General features: G+C 55.9%; 7 protein-coding genes across 7 annotated transcripts; 5 read left to right on the top strand and 2 right to left on the bottom strand.

The window, feature by feature from the left end:
• Positions 1–67: 67 nt before the first annotated feature.
• POSPLADRAFT_1044860 (hypothetical protein) lies at positions 68–1547 on the top strand (the record flags this gene model as incomplete). Its single annotated transcript, XM_024478627.1, has 9 exons — positions 68–118; positions 166–303; positions 358–455; positions 514–575; positions 625–662; positions 705–918; positions 974–1157; positions 1211–1366; positions 1418–1547. 9 exons carry the CDS (start codon positions 68–70, stop codon positions 1545–1547), a joined length of 1071 nt encoding a protein of 356 aa, XP_024342303.1.
• Positions 1548–2021: 474 nt separating this feature from the next.
• On the top strand, positions 2022–5588 carry POSPLADRAFT_1133795 (hypothetical protein; the record flags this gene model as incomplete). Its single annotated transcript, XM_024484395.1, has 10 exons — positions 2022–2236; positions 2313–2514; positions 2574–2708; positions 2771–3379; positions 3438–4163; positions 4212–4393; positions 4446–4926; positions 4953–5138; positions 5198–5257; positions 5316–5588. Coding segments are annotated over 10 exons (3069 nt in total), but the record flags the coding sequence as incomplete, so codon positions are not given.
• Positions 5589–6102: 514 nt separating this feature from the next.
• Positions 6103–7188, top strand: POSPLADRAFT_1044859 (hypothetical protein; the record flags this gene model as incomplete). The annotated part of the gene is made up of 3 exons (XM_024478626.1): positions 6103–6559; positions 6592–6716; positions 6784–7188. The coding sequence occupies 3 exons, from the start codon at positions 6103–6105 to the stop codon at positions 7186–7188; spliced, it is 987 nt and encodes a 328-aa protein (XP_024342301.1).
• Positions 7189–7775: 587 nt separating this feature from the next.
• On the top strand, positions 7776–9691 carry POSPLADRAFT_1179210 (hypothetical protein; the record flags this gene model as incomplete). Its single annotated transcript, XM_024488648.1, has 7 exons — positions 7776–7898; positions 7945–8098; positions 8153–8230; positions 8855–8957; positions 9011–9068; positions 9159–9254; positions 9319–9691. The coding sequence occupies 7 exons, from the start codon at positions 7776–7778 to the stop codon at positions 9475–9477; spliced, it is 771 nt and encodes a 256-aa protein (XP_024342300.1). The 3' UTR covers positions 9478–9691.
• Positions 9692–10375: 684 nt separating this feature from the next.
• On the top strand, positions 10376–12700 carry POSPLADRAFT_1136467 (hypothetical protein; the record flags this gene model as incomplete). The annotated part of the gene is made up of 5 exons (XM_024484688.1): positions 10376–10566; positions 10624–12046; positions 12099–12291; positions 12351–12556; positions 12611–12700. The coding sequence occupies 5 exons, from the start codon at positions 10376–10378 to the stop codon at positions 12698–12700; spliced, it is 2103 nt and encodes a 700-aa protein (XP_024342299.1).
• Positions 12701–13148: 448 nt separating this feature from the next.
• On the bottom strand, positions 13149–14802 carry POSPLADRAFT_1133987 (hypothetical protein; the record flags this gene model as incomplete). Its single annotated transcript, XM_024484420.1, has 6 exons — positions 13149–13926; positions 13982–14133; positions 14188–14336; positions 14389–14505; positions 14567–14622; positions 14675–14802. The coding sequence occupies 6 exons, from the start codon at positions 14800–14802 to the stop codon at positions 13149–13151; spliced, it is 1380 nt and encodes a 459-aa protein (XP_024342298.1).
• A 662-nt stretch (positions 14803–15464) lies between these two features.
• On the bottom strand, positions 15465–18023 carry POSPLADRAFT_1044856 (hypothetical protein; the record flags this gene model as incomplete). Its single annotated transcript, XM_024478625.1, has 15 exons — positions 15465–15513; positions 16035–16057; positions 16108–16129; positions 16185–16235; positions 16291–16407; positions 16483–16496; positions 16560–16769; positions 16825–16871; positions 16934–16949; positions 17002–17111; positions 17172–17300; positions 17357–17558; positions 17611–17673; positions 17736–17803; positions 17864–18023. The coding sequence occupies 15 exons, from the start codon at positions 18021–18023 to the stop codon at positions 15465–15467; spliced, it is 1281 nt and encodes a 426-aa protein (XP_024342297.1).
• Positions 18024–18142: the final 119 nt, after the last annotated feature.

Genomic DNA, 18142 nt, shown 5'->3' with positions numbered 1-18142 from the left:
CGGTATGTGTGACACCAGCTGTCGCTGAGCCTTTCCCTCACTTTACAGTTTTGCAGTGGTCGCTGCCATGTCTGGCGGGGTGGATTCCTCAGTTGTAGCCAAGCTTTTAGCAGAACAGGTGCGTATCAAGCATAAGCTCATAGCACAACACTGACTGTATTACAGGACTACGACTTATCCGCTGTGTTCATGCGCAACTGGGACACTCGGGATGAGTCCGGTACCGACAAAGGTTGTGAGTGGGAAAAGGATTGGGAAGATGTACAGCGTGTCTGCAAGATGCTAGACATTCCATGCGAAATGGTGGGTGTATACTGTGGGCTGCATTCTCTCGGCCATGACCAAGGAAAGGGGTAGGTGGACTTGTCTCAGCAGTACTGGACGCGAGTGTTCGAGCCCTCGTTGCAGCTGTGGGAGAAGGGCCAGACTCCAAATCCGGATATATGGTGCAACAGGTACGTATACTGCACCACAGCCGTCAGCGAGCGCCATTCCTGAAACAGAGGGCCGCAGAGAAGTGAAGTTTGGGGCATTGATGGACCAATTGACTGGCGACGATGTCTGGGTTGCAACAGGTTCGCTTCAGCGCTATCTACCAGTGGGTCGGGTTCTAACGTCGTACAGGACATTATGCCGACAAGTCATGGTTTCCTTGCAAGTCGGTAGAAGTCCCCGTGCTGGGAGATGAGACACACCGTCCTCAGCTCAGACGTCCTCGGGATAGGACCAAAGACCAAACTTACTATCTTTCCGCCATCCCGGAGGCCAGCCTTGCTCGCACCATTTTCCCCCTTGCACCTTTTGCTAAAACTGAAGTACGTGCCATGGCGAAAAAGTGGGAACTACCTACGGCCCAGAGAGCGGAAAGCATGGGTATATGCTTCGTAGGCGAGAAGCGACGCTTTGACGGCTTTTTATGTAAGTGAAATGAAAAGTTGAATGATAGAGCGTCGCAGTAATCGTGTTGTTCCAGCACAGTATATCACCCCAAGGCAGGGCCCCATAATCGACTTGCAAACTGGCAAACAACTGGGTACTCACACTGGGCTTTGGACTTACACAATTGGTCAAAATGCGCGCTTGCCAGGCATGCCAGAAAGGATGTTTGTGGCTAAGAAGGACGCCGAGCGTAATGAAATTTATGTTGTGCCCAGCTCGTACGTGTTTCCAAAAAGGCACAGCATGTAGCAGCAACTGATGAAATAGATAGAACTCACCCCGCTCTCTATTCGCGATCCCTGATTGCGTCAGCTTGGCAATGGATCTGGAGAGACCATCCACCTGGGGGTATTGATGATGAGCTCGGGTTTCATGGCCGGGTTCAGTACAGACATCGCATGCTGGACGCCCCGGCAACGATCCAACGGTGTGTGAAGTTTCTACTGCCATACCCAACAGCCTTATTCACGACGAACAGACGGGGCCACACGATCCACATCACCTTCGAGGAGCCACAGCAGTCAGTCGCTCCTGGCCAGATTGCTGCAGTTTGGGATGGAGATTGGTGTCTAGGAAGTGGTATCATTACAGGCACTTCGGGACCATAAAGTCAATCTCCTCTCCGATCCGAGCATGAGTCCTCTTAATATCTTGGAGACACTGGCTCGACAATATCGATGCGGTGGCCGAGGCAGGGGATATTGACGAAGGTCTATCCATGTCCAGGCCTTCCAGCAAGTTATGAAGGTCTTTAGATACCTGGACCGAACATACAGCGTGTAGATAGAGAATTATTAAATGAATATGTGAACATAGCATTATGAGAAACTGGATCGAAGCACTTCGTCAATTTGATACGCGTCATCTTCAGAATAGGCAATCTGCGAGGGGCCACCGGTAGCGCAGACCTTACTCTCAGCCGTCAACCTCACTGGCATCTCTACTCTCCCACTTTATATTCTACGGCTGCTTGGCAGGCTAGGAGAAATAATACAAGCCTAGATAACGGCCAGCCTCGTTCCGCATGTTTTGGAGGTAATCCGCGCCATTGCTACTACGCATCACTCTTCACAAATCCCTGTGGCAGATTTGGTTTCCACAATGCGTCCACCATCGACAGCCTGCTGGACAAGGAGGACGTGTCGTTGGAAGCCATCCTGGACGAGGACGACCTGCTTCAGGAGTGCAAGGCCCAGAACTCCCGTCTCGTTAGTTACTTCCAGCGCGTCGACGTGCTGCAGCGCTTGCTAGGATATGTAACTGGTCAGATAGAAGGCGAAGATAAGGGCAGATTCAAGTGAGTGCTCCTTTCCATACTTCTAAGCACTCTGTTATGCTAAAACATGTCGCATTTGCGGCGTATCGTGTGGAAGGTACCCGTACGTTGCCACAGAGGTACTATGCAGCGAGATATGGACCATCGTGGAGACGTGTCTCAACAACTCAGGGAAATTGTTAATACCGTTTTGGGAGACGGTCCTCGACAGACCCCCCGAAGACATGAAAACCCAGATGATCATGGCGTCACATTTCGCAAAAATCAACGCCGTCTTTCTGAGCAAGAAGCCGGAGGAGGTAAACACATCGTGCTCTTTCATGCACATGTTGCAACGAAGCTTGAACCCCATTCCCAGATGCTTGCGTTCATCCAATCTCAACCTGCAGTGGTCGAACGACTGTTGCATCACATTGAGACACCTGCCTTCGCCGACCTACTGGTACGAATCATCCAGCTGGACGATCTCCCGGCTGGTGCTGCCGTTCTCGAAGTATGTTCTTCCTCACTTGCCATATGCTCTACCACGAACTCCTCTTACCCCAAGGCGTGCAGTGGCTATCCAAGGAAAACCTCATGTCTCGCCTAATTGACCTCCTGGCTCCCACATACAGCCCTGACATGCATACAGTGGTATCTGAACTCATTAAAGGCATTATTTCCATGGCAGCACCCTCTCCAGGCGCGGGCGTGGCTGACAGCAATGTGCCACCTTCAAACCGGTTTGCTCGAGAATTAGCCCATCGTGATAGTGTGACGAAGCTGGCGAGTTATATCCTCTGCGATTTCGGGCCGACATCATCAGGGGATGAGCCCACGGTGAACGACACCGCGGCCGCCGGTGGCAGCAATGCTTCCAGCACGCGATTGGTCCCTGAATATGCTGCGTCGTCCGTTGTGCAATCGATTTGTATCATCATCGAGCTAATTCGGCAAAATAATTCGGACTACTTCGAACCGTATTTGTTCCACACGCTGCGGAACCGTCTCATTCAAGTGCAGCAACATTTGCAGATGACCAAGGAGGGTGGGCGCGAGGAGCTGGAGACTGCCATGAAGGAAATGGTGAACCGCATGGGTGTCGTGCATCTTGGTCCCGTCCTGGAGATCATGTGCGACAAGCTGGATCAATTACAGCAATACCTCAGCAAACCAAGGTCTTTGGTCAGGCATATCGTGCTCAGCATGAGTTGTCAGGCTAACCGTCCCACTAATCACGTAGGATGGTCACGTCCTGACGACTGTTGGAGAGCTCACCCCGTTGACCTTCGAGCGGTACCGCATATGCGAACTTTACGCCGAGTTGTTGCACTGCTCAAATATGTCGCTCTTGAACCGGCCAAAGGAGTATGAATATCTATACGACTCGCAGGGTCGACTACAGGGTGGCCTCTCTGCTCTCGAAGAACTGGCGCAAGTGATCGCGATCGGTGCGGGCGGTGAGCGCGACCAGGGTGACATGGACGACGACGAAACCGACGACGTGGAGCCAGCCCATGACTTCCCAGTCCATGTGCAGGACTCGTCCTCTCTTCTGGATTCGGACGAGGATATGGACGACGAGCCAGGTAGTTCAGACGACGACGCAATGGAAGAGATTGCCATGTACGAAGAACCTCGCTCAATTATGGGTCGGGATTCGCTGTTGACCATGCCTCCTGCGGAGCAATCTTCTCCTGTTCAACCTCCGCTGAAGAGCCAGTCACCCAGTCTTTCCACAGCGTCGCCTTCGTCATCCCCGTCTTCCGATCTCGTTGCCTTCCCACAGCAACGGCAAAACTCATGGAGCGCCTCAGACGCAGAAACACACTCAAGACCACGGTCAAGTAGCTCGCGGCGGAGTTTACGTAGAATCAGTACAATTGAAACACTCTCAGGAGGACGGCTCGTCCTTGGGGAGCGTCTCAAGAGACGCTTCCTAGAGGCAAACGTAGTTGGAACGTTACTAGTAAGCCGGGTTCAAATCCATATCTCGTGTCTTCTCAGCAATTTGTAGGATCTCTTCTTTGATTTCCCCTGGAACAACTTCCTGCACAGCGTGGTGTATGACTTAATCCACCAAATACTCACGGGTCGTATAGACGGCGGCTACAACCGGGAACTGACTATTGCGCTCTTTCGAGATGCGCGGCTCATGCATCGCATCATCGAAGGCTCCAAAAGAAATGATCTGGAGAGGTTGAGCTTTTTAATTGCAGCGTCATCCAGACACTCATTTTTGCCACATCAGCACAAAGCCGAAAGGCGTCCGCCTAGGCTACATGGGGCATCTCACTCTCATCTCAGAGGATGTCATCGGTGCGCTGGAACATTTCCCGCCTGATCTTCGTCTCCTCGCGGCTCAGTATGCCCCGCAACCGGAATGGGATGAGTATGTTACTGGCCGCTACAAAGAGACGAAGAAGAAAGACACGAGTTTGCTGGGAGGAGGTAAGCCGGTGGTTGCCCCGGGCATGCGCAGCGGTCCCGGATCACAATGGAGAGTCGACGAGGCCGACACGGGCGGTGTCTCTGCGACCGCAGCTGCCGCCACCGTGCCTGGCGATGGGGGCAGTTCTCAAGGCATGAAGGGCGAGTTCAAGCGCACAGCCAAAATGCGCGAGAGTAGCGCTGACTTCGGCCGCGCAGGCGGGATGGACGATGACGACGAAGAATTTACCAGAGCCGGTCCTCCTCATGCAAGTCCATTTATCGCAGCTCATCGGGGGGCAGTGGCTGACGTGAGCATGGTGCTCAGTTTGCACACTACCTCGCACAGGAAATGCAGTCTGCCGAACACTTTGAATCCGCAGACGAGGCGTCTGATGACGAAGAGGAAGACGGTGGCTGGCTGGCTCATTCCACGTTTGAGCTGCGCCCGCCTCCAGTGTCTGCTCGCCAGCGCGAAGCCGACCGACGTCCATTAAGTTCCAGCGGCTTTGACGTGAGTGTCTGAAGCGCCCCCATCATCGAGCCTGCTCGATATCACTCACATATCAACAGGACTCGTTCACTCCTGCCAATGCGTCAAATAACGCGACCTTCGACGACCCATTCGACGATGTAAGTCAGCTAGCTGTTATCCTCGGACTCCCCCCCAAAGCGCACTACTGTTTCGCAGGACACGTTCGGCCCCTTCTCAGACGCAGCAGCGGCAAACGGCGCCGATCCGTTCACTTTCTCGACAGGATATACTGAAGAAGTGATCGAGGATGGCGCCTTCGACTCTTTTGGAGACTTTGGCGACTTCCAGAGCGCCGGGAGCGAAGCATCGCCGCCCACTGGCGCTGACAGCTGGAGTTTTGCCAGCGCGTCAAGTGCAGGCTCTTACGATGAGGGCGGCCGGGGCGCCGATACGGTCAAAGATCACGCAGAACGGACTGCTCAGAATTAGAATGTGTACAAATGACAGTTTCGACTGATGAAGTAGTATTGCACGTCGTGTTGTCTTCGTTTCTGTTTTGCTTTCTGCAACCCGTCACGCCTGTATGTACTCTTAATGATAGACCTCGAGGTGAGTATGTGTGATGCTTGGCATGCGGGGACTTCGGGGCAGCATGTTTCGTTTAGAGCTTGCGAGGTCGCATTGAGGGTAAACAACATTGTCTGCTTCTGGGCTCGTTCGGGCGGCCTTCATCGTTCGTGGTCCGGTGAGCTAGCTTAACACTGCCGCGAACGTTTAATTGTTGAGGGCGCCCGTGTGAGAGGCAGACGCCAATCGAACTCGATGAATCTAGGAAGCATGTGGGAGGTATATACAATGTTTATTCTATCTTCGTGACACCCTCGGATGAGTTCTCAGAGAGCGATATCCTTGCGCGACCGACGTACACATACACAGCAAGAAAGCGGTTGAGGAGGCACATAATAAGTTAGGTCATAACGGCATCAGCATCCGTCGTCCAAACATGTCCCAAGAGATCATGGAGGTCCGTGTGTGCGCGGGCAGCGCCATGCGCTCGCAGGCGCCATCGGTCCGCAGAGCGCAGAGCACAGGGCACGCGAGCTGGCCAGGTCATGGTGTCCGGGCGCCCGCCTTCAGGCCGCCCGGCGGCAGGCTGCTGCGTTCCGAGCCCGAGTCGCTCGGACTGCGCCGCCCCTTCTCGGACGTGACGGCGGGCACGGGCTGGGGCGTTCGGTCAGTCGCGCGCGGGGCGGGAGCGGGAGGCAGATGCACGCTGACTTACCTGCATGAGGACGGTGGCGTCCGAGAACGACGACGCCTGGGAGTCTGCGCGCCGGGGTTCTCGGCGGCGCCCGCCCCTTCTTCGGCCGCCGGACGTGCGCGCACGGGCGCGCTCCGCGCGTTCTCTGCGGCGGCGGCGCTGGCGGATGTTCACGTAACACACGGTCGCGAGCACGCTGGTGATCACGACGACTGTCGCCCGGGTGAGAAGAGGGGAATTTGCAATTATTGGCTGTGGGACCACCCACCGAGAATCACCACGACGGCAGCGACCCATGCGGAGCTCTGGGGCGCGTCGGACACGCCATCGTCCGGGTAGCTGTCGCTGCAGGGATAGTGAGTTGATGTGCGGCGGGAGTAGAAGTGGCGGTCACCTGACTTACTCTCGTGGAATGGGAAACAGCATGTGGAGCGGAGCGGCGGCCGCGAGGGTGGCGTGGAACGCCACAATGGCTGCGGAGAAGGCGAGTATTGGCATCGCCGAGGTCGTGCGGATACCGTGAGGGCGAGGACGCAACGCACTAGGGGAGCAGAAGGAGGCTGCAGCGAGCACAAGCGGCGAGGGCGAGAAGAGCATTATAAGATATGGAGGTGTGCCAAGGATGGGGGCCAGCGCCCCGGAGCGAGCTTGGCAGGCCAAGAGAGTTGCCTGCTCTCAGCTCAGAGTCTCCCGTCAGACGGCTGTCAGACGGGTCCCACTGCGCACACAAAGTCAAACGGATGCTTTTACTGCACACTTGCGGACATTGCCTCGCCGCCGCTTGTACGGGACAGACGGCGGGGGCTGGACACGGCAGTCGGGCCATAGAATTGGCTGTTGCGCGATGGCCGAGGGTCTGGGTCTGTTCGTCTTCTGCCTCGCCTCGGCGGGTGGGGCAGTCCCAACTTGGAGGTTGTCTTGCCAGAGTTGGCCTATCGCCTGAGCGCACGGGAATTTCTGCCATTCCTGCTCGACTGTGAGCCCTGAATTGCAAGAAGCAATGGATCCGTCAAATAAGTGAGTGCCAAGGCGCATGCTGGGCAGGCCGCCGAGCGTGTTCCGTACTTCGCGGCACTTCGCGGCCGTAGGATCGCGAAGGACCATCGATGTCATGCTGCCTGAGATGACAGAGTCGTTGATGGCTCTCGTCTGTGGATAAACGGCGAGAGTGGCCCGAGCAGTGAATTAAGAGCGCTGACAGACGAAGAAGCATGCCCAGGAGCAATATGGCTCGCCACGTGTCCGATCAGATCCCATCGCGAGCATTCGGGATCACGCCACCAGCCGCATGCCTTCCCTGCTTTAGCCCAGCCCACTCTAACAAACTCAATTCGCGTACTAGGTAATAACCAAGTCTCTTGGCCCGTCTGGGTGGAATGATAACAACGGTGACATAGGCATCTCCTCCGAGGCACATGTTCGCACTTCCTAGAGCCCGCCTCGCCGTCCTGCCACCAGCCAGGCTTGCCGCCCGTGGCTTTAGCCAAACGCACACGGCCAAGACGGTGGTGTCGAACTTTGCGCAGCAAGGCAAGAAGGTGTGCTGTCATCGACACGCCTGAGGATCGCCGCTAAGTCTACCAGATAGTCGCGATCGGCCGAAACTATTCGGCGCACATCAGGGAGCTCAGCAATGAGGCACCGGAAGAGCCCATGTTCTTCCTGAAGCCGACAACGAGCTACCTACAGTCCGGCGGCAACGTGGAGATCCCGCAGGGCGTCACCGCCCACTATGAAGGTAGATGCGACTCATTAGTTCGACGACGGCGCGTTGACACAAGGTACAACTTAGTGGAACTTGGTGTAGTCATTGGCAAGACTGGTCGCGATATTCCTCAGGATGAAGCAGAGTACCATATCGCGGGATACGGTAAGTCAAAGGACTATTCTGATATTGTTTCATTGGCCTACGGACCATGCTGTGTGCACTGCTTCGAGGGTCCATTGCATTCATGGGCAGCTATCGTCTTTTATAGCATCACGCGACAGCTTGATACAGCTCGGATAACCACCTAGGTATTCCCGCCCCTTTCGACCCGTGGTAGTGTTACACCGGGCTCCCCCTTGGTCGACGTCTTCGCTACTGCTTACAGCTAACTTCGTAAAACCCACCTTGGGGTTTCGCGGGTCGGCAGCCTCGGCGCTTGCTTTATAAACACGATCTTGACGACAGTGTTTATATGCCGATTTGACGCATTACCTCCGGACGCCCTCACGTTCCAGACGACCGGAGAGGGCAATTTCCCCCGAAATTATGTCTCATGGGCCATGATGGTCAGGCATACATCATGGATGATGTATTAAAATGCAAAGCCGGTGGCTCGCCGATTCATTTCATACCGCTCTGCATCGATCACATCGGAAGGGCGACCATCACTGGCGGGTCAATTCAAAATGTCTTCACTATAACTACAGTTCGAACCGTGTATATTTCAATTTAGATACGACGTATTGATATTTCCTCACGCACTGACCCCACTGTTTTTTCCAACAGCTCTCGCCGTCGACATGACCGCGCGAAATATGCAAGACGTTGTCAAAAGGAAGGGACATCCGTGGAGCGCCGTCAAGGGCTTCGACACATTCACACCCATCAGGTACAGACCCGCCTTCTTGCCCCTGCCACCCTCGGTCTCTCACTATCGGCCAGCGCCTTCATCCCCAAAGTCGCCGTGTCTGATCCGAACAGGCTGACCCTCACGCTCAAGGCAAGTCCGCAGCTGCGTCGGATCCGCGGGCGTGTCTGATGAATGCTGACACGGACATAAATCCCTGGACCTGAACGCGGACGTGCGCAGGTGAACGGCGTCACGCAGCAGGAGGACAGTACGGCCCATATGATGTTCAAGATCCCGCGGATGATTGAGCACATCTCGTCGATCATGACCCTGGAGGTGCGTGCGGCGCCTCTCGCCTCTGTGTGCCGTGTTGGTTGCGGGGCGCTGATCTGGGCGGCAGGAGGGCGACCTGGTCCTGACGGGGACGCCGCCTGGCGTCGGCCCGCTGGTCCCTGGCGACAAGGTGGAGTGCACGCTGACTGACCGCGACCGACGGGAGTTGGCGGCGCTCAGCTTTGGCGCGGTGCAGCGGCAGGGTGGGTACAAGTTTGCTCCGTGAGGGTGATTGTGGGTGCGGTGCGAGGCAGGTCGGGGGTGCTCGTGTGGAGTGCATGTCTCTGTATAGATTGGCGTGCTGATGGGCTGTTGAGAATGTTAATGGTCGTCTCGATCACATCGCATCATCCACTGGTACGTTGGTGCGTTGTCTAGCCGTGTGTTCCGAGGAGCTGTGTCAGAATACGCCTGGACCATTGCTATCTACGAGTCGCGGGAATGATGGGTACTGGGCGGATATTCACCTTTTGTCAAGGAATATAATTGATCATCGGTGGTATGTGCCTGCTCGTGCGTCGTCCGAGCAGCCTTTAAACTTTTCTGGCTCAATGAAATAATTGGTAGTCTTCGAACCAAGAATGCAATAAACGACACCCGTCTTTTGTACGTACTCCGGTTTACCTGGATGGAAAGCCCTCTCGTGCAACATAACATCTTGAGGCATCTGGGCCTGGCTATTGCCCCTTGCCCATTTTTTTCCTTTCGGGCGTAGTAGCCAACAAGACTGCGCGACTAGCAGTTTTATTTCATTTGATAGCAGCTCGTCCCGACGATATCGGCACTTGCTGCTCTGCAGACGGCATACTTATCCGCTGATACTACGGCGAAAGTGACTGATCCGCTCGTGTACGGCAACGTCTGAGATCTGATGCTGGCAGCTGCACGGACATCAACGACTGATGCGACGAGGCCAGTACTTGCATGCCGAAGGCTGAAGCCCCAGAGGAGTCGCCGGAGAGACGAATACAGGACCTTCCATAAGAGGCAGGCGGGGCGAGCAGGGTCATCTGACTCTGGGATGACTCGAGACAGACACCAGCAGCTATATCCACCGCCAGCCTTCTGCACCTCTTCCCTGCAAATTCCCCCCCGCTGCTCCCTCCCTCGTCGTCGTCGACGCCATGTCTCTCACTCATTCGACAATGCGCGTGTCTGCGGCCTCGCGGACTTCTTCGCCCATCACGCTCGTGCGCGCCCGCTCGACGGTAGCCAGCTCGGGCTCGTCCATGCTCGAGGCAAGGTCCAGGGTGCGGGAACATGCGCGGAATATCAGCAGGTCGTCTGCGCGGAATGCCACCACGACGGAGCATGTGTACGCATTCCCCGCTAGATACGCGTGCAGTACCAGAGCCCGCTGACATCTATGCAGGCGGCCAGAGCCTGCTCCTGGCTTCCAGCAGCTACCCCCCAAAATCAACGTTCCTTCCCCCTCGCCAGCCTTCGGTCCTAATGCAATCGGACCCCTCGATCATTCGTTTGTCGGCATGTCTGGCGGGCAGATCTTCCACGAGATGATGGTCCGACACGGCGTGAAGCACATCTTCGGGTACCCAGGGGGCGCCATCCTTCCTGTCTTCGATGCCATCTACAACTCGCCGCAGTTTGACTTCATCCTTCCGAGACATGAGCAGGGCGCCGGACACATGGCGGAGGGCTACGCGCGTGTCACCGGCAAGCCTGGTGTGGTCCTCGTCACCTCCGGCCCCGGTGCGACGAACGTCGTCACGCCCATGCAGGATGCCCTGAGCGACGGGATCCCGCTTGTCGTGTTCTGCGGACAGGTAGCGACGTCCGCCATTGGCTCGGACGCATTCCAGGAGGCCGACATGGTGGGCATCTCGCGGGCCTGCACCAAGTGGAACGTCATGGTCAAGGACGTCGCCGAGCTCCCTCGGAGGATCAACGAGGCGTTCAAGATCGCCACCTCGGGTCGACCAGGACCCGTCCTCGTTGACCTACCGAAGGACATCACAGCCGGCGTCCTGCGCACGCCTTTGCCGTACAAGGCGACAACGCCTGGGCGCCCCCTTGGCCTCCCGACAAACCCCCTGCAGACCTCCGAGCACCAGACGGACATGCTGCAGATCCAGCAAGCCGCGGAGTTGATCAATCAGGCGCAGCGCCCGATCATCTACGCAGGCGCCGGCGTCCTGTCCTCGTCTCTGGGCCCGAAGCTGCTCAAGCAGCTCGCACAGCAAGGGAACATCCCCGTGACGACGACGCTGCAGGGCCTCGGTGCGTTCGACGAGCTCGACGAGAAGAGCTTGCACATGCTCGGCATGCACGGCTCCGCGTACGCGAACCTTGCCATGCAGCAGGCCGATGTCATCATCGCCCTCGGTGCGCGCTTTGACGACCGTGTAACGGGCCGTGTAGACAAGTTCGCGCCTGCTGCACGCGCGGCCGCGGCCGCGGGCAAGGGCGGTATCATTCACTTTGAGATCCAGCCAAAGAACATCAACAAGGTCGTCGAGGCGTCGATCGCGGTGCTCGGCGATGTCACGAACAACATGGCTGCGCTCGTGCCTCTCATCCGTCCCGCACCGCGCACGCAGTGGTTTGAGGACGTCAAACGGTGGAAGGCGCAGTACCCGTTCACATACGAGAAGAGCACGTCTGCGCCTGGCTCGATGTTGAAGCCCCAGGAGGTCATCGAGGAGCTCGACCGCCAGACCGCGCACCGCAAAGAGGAAGTGGTTGTCACGACGGGTGTAGGCCAGCACCAGATGTGGGCCGCGCAGCACTACCGATGGCGGCACCCACGGTCCTTGGTCACTTCCGGAGGTCTCGGCGTAAGTCATTTCGCATGTTGAGAGTCGTTTGTAGTACTCATTTAACGTGCAGACTATGGGCTATGGTCTTCCCTCGGCCATTGGCGCCAAGGTCGGTGCGCCTCATAAAACCGTCGTCGATATCGACGGCGATGCATCATTCAGCATGACGGCTATGGAGCTGCAGACTGCTTCGCAGTTTAACATTGGCGTCAAGGTTCTCGTGCTTAACAACGAGTTCCAGGGCATGGTCCTGCAATGGCAAGGTCTGTTCTCGTAGTCGTTCGGTGCGAGAGATCCCGCAGCTGATCAGACCGTCTGATAGATCTCTTCTACGACGCACGGTACTCCCACACGCGGATGTCGAACCCGGATTTCGTCGCCCTCGCAAAAGCAATGCGCGTACACGCTATCCGCTGCACGAGCGCCGACGAGCTCCCAGAGAAGATGAAGGAGTTCCTCGAGTATGACGAGTCGAGGCCTGTGCTCCTGGAGTGCGTGGTTGAGACAAAGGAGCACGTGTTCCCGATGGTGAGCATCTCCACTACCGCCATCGTGCGCGATCTGACATCTCAACTCCGACAGGTCCCGGCTGGGAAGGCTCTCCACGAGCAGATCCTCCATGCGAGCTTGCGGGACTCGTATGATCCCACTGGGGCTACGAAGAAGGCGTGAAGCTTCCCATCCTCGCGTGCCTCCTACCCACCTCGTGCTACGCTGTGATTGACCTCCGCATTGCATGGGAGTTGAACCTCCCCATTCACGCGCCTATATCTTATCTGCATAGTCCTTTATTATGTCCGCGGCATGATGGCGACGGTCTACGAAGAAGAAAAGTCCCTCTGCGGGACAGCTTATGTATAGTACTTTAGAGTCTGGATCGGTATTTCGCCGCGGCTTTACGCCAGCATGGCGGCCTCATTCTGTGCTTGCGTGAAGTTCGATACGTGTGAGGTAAGATCACAAACGCGTTGGCAGTCGGAGCATGGTCAGTGAGTTATAGTAAGTAGCTACAGTAGAGCAATAGGCACAGGCGCTCCAAGACGCGACAAGGATGAATGAGACATAATTCAGGTATACTATAGTGGTACATGGAGAAATCTATACACGGCACATATGGAGCTCATGCCAGCGAACTGTCGCTGATGGCTTGCAGCATTGCAGTACCAAGCTTGGTCGCGTCCTCGAATCGAGACTCGAAGAACGCGGCGGTCTCCATAAATCGCTTCTGGTATAGCTCGAAGCTGCCGAACGAGATGCACTGGCTCCATCCGCGCGCCGCGATGACGAACTCCAGGTCGTTCGCCCTGTACGTGGTGTCGTACAGCGCGGCGTGGATGGCGTCGTCCAGCCGCTCCTGCGAGCGGAACAGGTACTCCGAGACGCCGAGCAGCATCCGGAAGAGCGGCGTCGCGGCGAGGTCGAGGTGCACGAACGGCTGGATGCCGAGGCGCGCCCAGCAGTCGACCATCGCGAGCAGGGAGAGGTGCGAGTTCGCCATGTGCCTGCGCGGCGACGAGCCGCCGTTGGTGGAGACGGACGGGCGGCGGCCGAGGCTGAAGCGGTCGAGGACGTCCTCGGAGAGGAGGATGGGTGCGCGCGCGGCGACGGGGCCGTCCTCGCTCTTCCCGCCGAACACGCGGTCGCGCGCCTCGTAGATGCGCTGGCGCATCGCGGCGTCGTTGCCGGCGAGCATGAGCTTGAAGATCTCGCTCGCGGAGCGCGCGTACTGGTCGATCTGGATGCGCGCGGAGGGGTTGAGGATCGCGAGCCCGGCGTAGACGTGCCACTTGTTCGAGTAGATGCGCAGCATGATGTTCACCTTGACGGTCTCGATGCCGCCGACGTAGTGCCCGGTCTCCCAAGGGTACTCGAGCTCATTCGCCCACGCGGTGCCCATGCTGGGAAGAGTGAGGAGTGAGAAAAGGGCTTGGTGTGAGCGACAGGCGTTCTCACCTGAGGAAGGCAGCGTGGGTGACTGCCTGTGTGTTTGCGGTTACGATGTCATGCTCCTCGAAGGATAGGTAGACGTAGCGTGACTTGAGGGGTCGTAGAATGTTTTCGACGAGGCGGAGGGACTCGTCTGTTGCGCGATGTTTAATGAGCACCTGAAACTCCAATATCAAATAAGGCAAGGGTAGCAAGCATCAGAGGCTAATTACTAGAGGTTGACCAACTGGTGAGACAGTCGGTCCGTGGAGCGAATGACAGGACAGAATTTCCACGTCTGGGGGCAGGTATTTTTCAAATGCGGCCTTCTCCGGAGCTTTTACCGATGTTTGCCCTGAGACTATGGCGCCAACCCTTGTGGCTGTGGGCAAAGTGTAAGAATTGGGGACGGATGAGGGGTATCATCGACTTACAGGGTCCGTATGTCGCGACAACTGAGTCAATGTACTCCGCTTCAACCGAGTACATTATAAAATCAGATATCCGCGACACGAGGTGACCATCGCGCAGGACTGTGACGTTGGGATGCCCTAGGTGGGATCCAATATGAGAAACGTTCTGTACATTGTCCCACCGTAAATGATAACATACCCTCGTACGTCGCTTTTAGGCTCTCGTATTTACTTGGCTGGTCACAGACGTAGATTCTAGACGGGGCGAGCGTGTGAGCACATCAGTCAATTTGGGTGATGCAGACACACTTGCCTTTTCCATCCGCCCGCCTCAAGGTGCTTCACATACAATGTGCCCATAGAGCCCATGCCGATTACGCCAAGGGCGGGCTGCTCTTCAATGGGCGAGTCTGGGGTAACATCAGGGTGGATCATGGCAGTAGTAGCGTCTGAAAATTCTGCAGCAGGTCAGTGGCCGACGCATACTAAAGTACCCTTCGAGGGCGACTCGGACAAGAAGCTCACCTCGGACACAGGACCCTAAGTAGGTAAGCGGTGCGTGTGCGCGATTTTGCGAGCACAACGTAACTATCTAGACGCGCTATCACGCCGCAATGTATTTGCAAAGAACGCGGCTCCAAGGGTGCAGCGCTGAGCGGGAAGGGGCACAGTTGAATGTCCTCGGGCGCACCGAATGCGAGTCAAGCGGATTTATACTATCTATGGCACCGAGTGCGATCGCGATCTCTGATGGCTACCAATGAGTATTATGATCTCTGAGATTCTCCCAGGCAGAAGCGGTTCTCTCGGAATCGCCTCACGATGGAGGGAACGAGCACAGGCCATGACTTCCCGCCCAAGTGGCACACGGCGACGAAGGGTGCTCAGCCCAATCGTAGCGGGAGCGCAGGTCGCACGTCAGCCGTGCGCTTTCAGACAGTCATGGGAGAGCGGCAGCGGTGTGGCAGGCGTTACTTCATCCTTCGATCTGCGCGGCTACTCCGCATTCTCAAGGGGAGCAGAGCCTCAGCCCGGTGATACTTATCAAATAAGTGTCAGGAAGCAGGCATCGGTGAGATGATTCATAAAGCTACTGCCTAATACAGAAAGAGTATGTTCAGCGGCTCCGTTGTCCGTCGGGACCATCTAGTGATCGAATCATGGAGATACGAGCTTAATTATATGATATAGATGATGGTGCACAGCAAGACAGTGGTACGTTACAGAGGCGTGATTAAGATAGCATAACACAGCACATGTGATACGTCCATGAAACATAGCTTGCATCCCTCGTCAACAGGAGAGCCGGGTATTGCAGAGCTCATTTTAATTAGCGTGTATCTTATGTCGCCAATGCCTGGTTGGCGCATGTGAAGGGACCTGGGAAGGTTCCTGCACGGTAACCTGCGAGAGAATATCAGAATCAGAAGGATTGCAGTTCCCCTTGGGTACGAGACTAGTTTACCTTCCACGATGCTGTCTATGCTAGAGTACAGTCCTGCGACCATGATGAAAGCACCCATCTGAAAATTTCATCATCAGTAAACGGGCAGGAAGAATAATTCTAGGGTTAGGATCTGTAGCGCCCGAGTCTCACCAGGATGATGCCGGACCAGAAAATGGTCTTTAGCTTCTGTCGTCTTGTCGTCCATCTTTCTGAGCGTGGCGTCAAATGAAACCAGAATATTCCCTATTCCCACGTTAATTGCCACACCAACCCTACATAGGCGCCGAACGTACCGAGATTCCATACGTGAACCAGCTGGCGGACAAATGAGCATGGCGATCGTTATCATGACGTAGTTGGTCCCACTTACCTAGCGAAAAGGGCACTAATGACGCCCAAGAGATCATTGAAGAATGGAATACTGCAAGGTGTCATGGGTGAGACGTGGCGTGAATGCAAATTCTGAGCGTACGTACACTTCCGCAATAATGAATGCCATGGTCCAGATCGCGAAGCAAATGCCAATCCACGTCAGCCAGCCCACCCACGAATGCGTCGTCATATGCCGCGACTTAACACCGTTGCGCCGGAATCTGAAGTCGGAAGCGCAGTCAGCATCGCGTCGTCATCTAGATATCAGATATCAAGGACTTGTGTCTTATGCTTACATCCTGATGAACACCTGTGCACGGAACACCGCTTCGAGTTAGCACAGTATGACAGCCCGGTCCCTGCTTCAACTCACCAGCTTCGCACAGACATGACCGTTGATTACTCCCGCTATCATGATAGTGGGCAGTGCCATGCCATACGCGATCTTGCGCAGGGTCGTGCCCGTATTCCCCAGAGCAGGGGATACCGTGTTGGGTCCCGCGAACGCGTACACCACGATGCCAACGACAAGGTACAAAGTAGTGTCCGCAACTTGCAGGCAATATAAGGCTTTCGAGAAGTCCTACAACACGACAGGGGTGAGCGCGCAATCCAGCAAATAACCCGATGCTAGCTACTTCGGGTTTGCGCATCTCGGCTATGAAGGTGAAAAAGCCAACGTGCCCTGTCAGACGCATGAGTGTCATCCATACGCAATATTAACTGCAAGCGGCGGAGCTAGCCTACCAGCATAAGCAAAGATCTAGGTGCGTTGCAGTCAGAATTTGTGTCTTGGACATCGTACGGCCACTCACGATGTCCGTCACAGCAAGAAAACCGCTTGCGAAGCTCAGGTTTGCAGTAACAGTGACACCGCCCTGATGTCCCGCGACGCCAACACCGATCATAGTAATGAACACGGCAGCTGGAAATACAAGAGCATTAGTGCTAAGCGCTCGCCCGGAAGCTTGTTCGTCACACACACCGAGAATAGATATGAACGACGCGACACTCAGATACGAAATACCGTCCAACGTCCTTGGTATGGTAAGCACCAAACAGATAATGGCAGATACGCCGGCCCAGAGTACGGAGCACGACGCCCCAGAGGTAACTGACAATACGGCATGAGCGTTGGAGTAATGCATGTCAAAATCGATAGAAGCTTACTTGTGTCGAACGCAATCAATCCGGTCAGGACATGACTTCCACATATGAAGACCATGAAAATGACCTGTGCGGCGCCAAGGACCTCGCGACCGACGGGTCCCCAGAGGATCATGCCCGCATCCGCCATATTGTGTACATGGGGATATCGCAGCTTGAACAGGCCTATCATGTATCCGGTAGCGGTCGCGATTGCTCCTAGGCCCTGATGTCACAGTTAACTAATGATAACAAACCCCTAGAGGAAAGGAACATACGATCACAAGGATACATCCTGCAACCATGCCTAGGGTAGCGAAGACGGACGGTATTGACAGGATCTAGTCGATAAAACGTATGCCAATCATGAGACAGGCGAAGCGGAAGACATACGAGTACTTACACCCAACGACACCGTTTCGGCAAGCATCAGTGCTGCGGCTTTCCACCACACCATCGTGCGGTACTTGACTGCGAGTTGACGACACGATCAGCACTGACGGTGGCACGATGGAGAGACCAAATACTCACTGTCTGCCGTTTCCTCATTGCCATACACATCGAACTCGTTCTGCGTCACGCCCGCGGCTGGTTCCTTCTTGGCCGCTTTTTCCAAAGCATTGCTGTCCACGGAGGAGTCGAGCGAACCACGCTGTTCGCCCGCAGGCAGGGGCTGCGAAGTGGGTGCCATATGTTCGAGGTGATCGCCAACCGGTTGACTTTTCACTTGGACCTCGTTGCAATTCAGTCCGGGTCACACAAGTCGGGAGGGCGTAGGGTGGATGTGGTCGCAGCGCACAAGGCCTATAT

Source organism: Postia placenta (assembly GCF_002117355.1).
Source record: "Postia placenta MAD-698-R-SB12 unplaced genomic scaffold POSPLAscaffold_3, whole genome shotgun sequence".
NCBI lineage: Eukaryota > Fungi > Basidiomycota > Agaricomycetes > Polyporales > Adustoporiaceae > Rhodonia > Rhodonia placenta.
Note: the sequence above shows the minus strand (reverse complement) of the source record. Positions and strands in the feature narration are given on the sequence as shown.